Below are 4,405 nucleotides of genomic sequence, written 5' to 3' on the forward strand. Positions count from 1 at the left end.
CGGGATGAGTATCTCATGCACTACTCGGTAAGGACGAGAACCGGTTGGCTATCAACGATAGAACGTCTCGACACGACGCTTTATGGCAAGCCGCGGATTAATGACGAGGTATCGGATCAAGCCAGAGTCGAACAGTTAGGGTTAGTAGGGAACAATGTGGATAGCTATTCGCTAGGGACTCTTTTGCAATGCAGCCGAGGGAATGATAGACGCGCGCGCGAACGTCTGGCTGTTACAATGGCTCCCGAGCGAATGCTAGGCGCCCTTTTTTTTTTTTTTTTTTTTTTTTTTTTGAAGGGACGCGCGCTGGTAGCTTGAGGAGCTTTTCCAGCTTCACCGGGCAGAGTGGCGAGTACAGAAGGTACTCTAGCCGTTTGGCGATCGTCGGTGCGCGTTCCGACGAGGCCGAGTGTGGGCTTCGCGAAGCGAAGCCCAGGCTCGTCCGCGTCGGTCGCAGACCGACGTTCGCGATCGGGCCGTATCGAGCGCATAAGGCGCCCGATCAGTGGCGAACCCAACTAGAGGGTTGCCCACCGCGGTGTTGGACCAAAGTCCAGCCTACGGCGGGCTCACTCTAGTGGGCCCGATCGAGGGGACTACGGACGCGGCCTGAGGGCGCCACGGTAGGCTCGGACCTCGGCTCAGGCCGTGTCCGGGGGACGGATAGGGGAGCTAGGCGCCCGCGGTCGCCGCCGTCTCTTAAAGTACTCACAGACGATCGAACTTGGTTCGGAACGGACCACGAACATGGTGCGCTCTGAACCAAATTCGATCGTGTGGCGCACGGTCCGCCGGACATTATTATTATTAATATCGGTACGGCTGGTTCGGAGCGCATGCATATCGTACGCGGTGCGTTCCGAACCGATTCGATCGTGTGGACGGCGCACCGAACCAAATGTCAGTTTAGTCGCAATTGAGCCTCCGTACGCGCAACACGTCGTAACGTGTTCACAGACATGGATTCGGAACGACGCCAAGAAGACATCGTTAGTACCGAGAAAAAAGCTGTTATAGAGCTGTTGGAGTTGTATAAAGACTTTCCATGTTTGTGGAATACCGCACATAGCCTTTATTGTAATAAAGATGCACGCAATCAAGCATTTCAAATACTTTTAGAAAAATGGAAGTCATATTACCCCCTTGCGACTATTACCGCAATTAAGAAAAAAATAGAACATCTCAGAGCTGCCTATAGACGAGAACGGAATAAGGTAAGAAATAAAATAAAACAGATGACATTTTTACTATTTATTGTGTAGGTACTTATAACGAAGTAGATATTATTTGTTCGGCATGTTATTTGTTTTTAGGTGGAATCTAGCAAAACTAGTGGCGCTGGAGTGGAAGACTTGCATGTCCCGACATTGTGGTATTACCAACATTTGGGTTTTCTGCATGAAAAGTCAAACCCGACAGCCGAAATGGTTGACAACTTTGAAACAAATACTAAGAATCAATCTATTGAGGTAAGCATTAAATATTCAGAACATTAATCATTCTATCTTGAAAATTAACACGCCCTTGATTGTTAAAATATTCTGTAAATATTTGCCTAACAGAATTACCATCTGCAGTGCGTTGCCTTTCTGTTCTATTAACACTCACAGTGTTGTCATTTTGTCGCCAATCTCCCGGCCGGTAGGTGTATTTTTCAGTGTCCTCCAAATCGACACAGTTCCTTGTCATGTAGTTGCAAGACTTTTTCCTCAAATAATTGTGTAATGCGCATGAAGCCATTACCACTTTTGGTACATTTTTGACATTAATTTGTATAGGTTTTTTAAATACTCTAAAACGTTCGGCTAAAATACCGAATGCATTTTCGACAATTCTTCTAGCCCTGCATAATCTATAGTTATAAATTCTTTTGTCATGTGTCAAATTTCTCTGTGGGTAGGGTTTTAAAAGGTTTTCATTAATAGCGAATGCGTTATCTGCAACAAAACAATATGGCGCAATAAGATCCGATGTAGGCAAGGCAGAAGGTGTTGGTAAATGTAATTGATTATTCACTAATTTTTCATAAAAAACTGTATGTTTAAATACTCCGCCATCAGAAACACTGCCATTTGCGCCTGCATTCACGTAAATAAATTCGTAATTGGCATTTACGATACCAAGTAAAACTACACTGAATGTTCCTTTGTAGTTGTAATATAATGAACCAGACTGTGGTGGCTTTTCGATGATGATGTGCTTGCCATCAATGGCACCCAAGCAATGACTGAACTGCCACTTCCTTTCAAAATCTGTTGCTATTTGTAGCCAAGCATCTTCTGTTTCAGGAACCTGCAACAAAAAAGGAAAAATCTTCAATTAAACGACAAAGTGCTATCTTTAAGAAACAAGAAGAGCTATTAGAGTCTGCCAAACAGTTAGTGAATGCCAATAGCTCATCGGAATTGACCTCAGCAGATGCTTTTGGACACTCTGTGGCCTCCCAGCTTAAGGAGCTACCAAAAATGCAAAGACTCATTTGTGAGAAATTAATTGGAGAACTGTTTTTTTATGCAAAATTAGGAGAACTTAGCTTAGAAACTTCAATATCCATAAATTCACGTTACTACTTAACCCAAACACATAACAGGCCGGTACTACAATATCAGTTGCACACACCACAACAGTCTGTATCATCAATGCAACCGTCGCTATACCAACAATCACCATCGCCATCACCACAGCATTCACATCCATCTCTATCGCCATCACCACAGCAGACACATTCATCTCAATACCAACCATCACCACAGCATTCACATCCATCTCAGTACCAACCATCACCACAGAATTCACATCTATCTGAATACCAACCATCACCATCGCCATCACCACAGCATTCACATCCATCACCATCGCCATCACCACAGCAGTCACATCCATCTCAATACCAACCATCACCACAGCATTCACATCCATCTCAGTACCAACCATCACCACAGAATTCACATCTATCTGAATACCAACCATCACCATCGCCATCACCACAGCATTCACATCCATCACCATCGCCATCACCACAGCAGTCACATCCATCTCAATACCAACCATCACCACAGCATTCACATCTATCTCAATACCAACCATCACCATCGCCATCATCACTGCATTCACATCCATCTCAATACCATCCATCACCATCGCCATCACCACAGCATTCACATCCATCTCAATACCAACCATCACCACAGCATTCACATCTATCTCAATACCAACCATCACCATCGCCATCATCACTGCATTCACATCCATCTCAATACCAACCATCACCATCGCCATCACCACAGCATTCACATCCATCTCAATACCAATCATCACTCACATCCGCTCACACACGTCCTCCTCTGCCCCAAACACTTATAGATGAACTACTACAGCATTCCATTGTACAACCACCTTCAAATAACATTCCTTCTGAGATAAGCCAGCAGAACGTTTTTAGAGGAAAAGGGACTGACATACATGAATATTTGATATTTAAAAAATAGAATTTGTACTTACTGCGGCTTCACTGTTACATTCAATAATTAACGAATAAATAAAAAAAATATGATTGAAATTATGTTAGTGTTATTTGATACCTATAAATTATACATACCTTCACATAGTTTTTGAGCACTGTATAGATTGCTTCACAGGTCTCTGGTATTATCTCTGATAGTAATTGTGATGATATACTAGTGCTGAATTTAAGTTCTCTGAATTCTCTACCAGACGCTAGAAATTTTAAAGTAGCCACCAATCTCTCTTCAGCACTCACAGCTTGTCGCATAACTGTATCGGATTTAGTTACATGTGGTTTCACAAGATCCAACAATTCAATAAATGCTTCGGAACTCATTCGAAGATATATACGAAAATCTTTATCATCGAGATCTTTAATGAGATTCATATGACTGTACTGTTGTCTGTTTCTGAGATAAAATTTTGCCCATTCTTTTCTTCTTTTTCGTTGGTTATGTAATGGCGATGTAGCAACGATAGTTGCCGCAACTAATGCAATTTTGGCCTGTTTTGATAGAATAGGCGGCATGTCGAGGAGACGTGTTCACGCAATGCTAGCACAATTAAGACTGGACGATTCGGAGTCTGGTGCGCTAGTCTGTTGTGTAGACCGCACCGTACGGTTCGTGGTCCGTTCCGAACCAAGTTCGATCGTCTGTGAATACTTTTATATTAGCTCGGTCCGTGCGGCGTGCGGCCGCGCAGCCGTAGGGTTGTCAAAATCTCCGCGCTCGGTGTTAGGGCTGTCGATGCGTCCTGGGGCGCGTCACAGATTTATTTGTATAATGAATAGTAGGTTCGTTCGTTCGTTTCAGCCGAAAGACGTCCACTGCTGGACAAAGGCCTCCCCCAAGGATTTCCACGAAGACCGATCCTGCGCCGCTCGCATCCAGGCACCTCC

General features: G+C 44.0%; 1 protein-coding gene across 1 annotated transcript; it reads right to left on the reverse strand.

Annotated features, from left to right (window-relative positions):
* Positions 1 to 1,236: 1,236 nt before the first annotated feature.
* Positions 1,237 to 4,168, reverse strand: LOC135073968 (uncharacterized). Its single transcript, XM_063968240.1, has 2 exons — positions 3,599 to 4,168; positions 1,237 to 2,292 (listed from the first exon to the last, which is right to left on the reverse strand). The coding sequence occupies exons 1-2, from the start codon at positions 4,031 to 4,033 to the stop codon at positions 1,477 to 1,479; spliced, it is 1,251 nt and encodes a 416-aa protein (XP_063824310.1). The 5' UTR covers positions 4,034 to 4,168; the 3' UTR covers positions 1,237 to 1,476.
* Positions 4,169 to 4,405: the final 237 nt, after the last annotated feature.

The sequence above is a fragment of the Ostrinia nubilalis genome, chromosome 8 (genome assembly GCF_963855985.1).
Source record: "Ostrinia nubilalis chromosome 8, ilOstNubi1.1, whole genome shotgun sequence".
In the NCBI taxonomy this organism is placed as follows: Eukaryota; Metazoa; Arthropoda; class Insecta; order Lepidoptera; family Crambidae; genus Ostrinia; species Ostrinia nubilalis.

What these genes read in the sequence shown, in the direction of transcription:
- LOC135073968 (XM_063968240.1), bottom strand. Translation starts at nt 4,033, where the DNA reads ATGCCGCCTATTCTATCAAAACAGGCCAAAATTGCATTAGTTGCGGCA. An exon ending in TGCTCAAAAACTATGTGAAG is followed by an intron (nt 2,293 to 3,598) that starts GTATGTATAATT and finishes TTTTTGTTGCAG; the next exon opens with GTTCCTGAAACAGAAGATGC.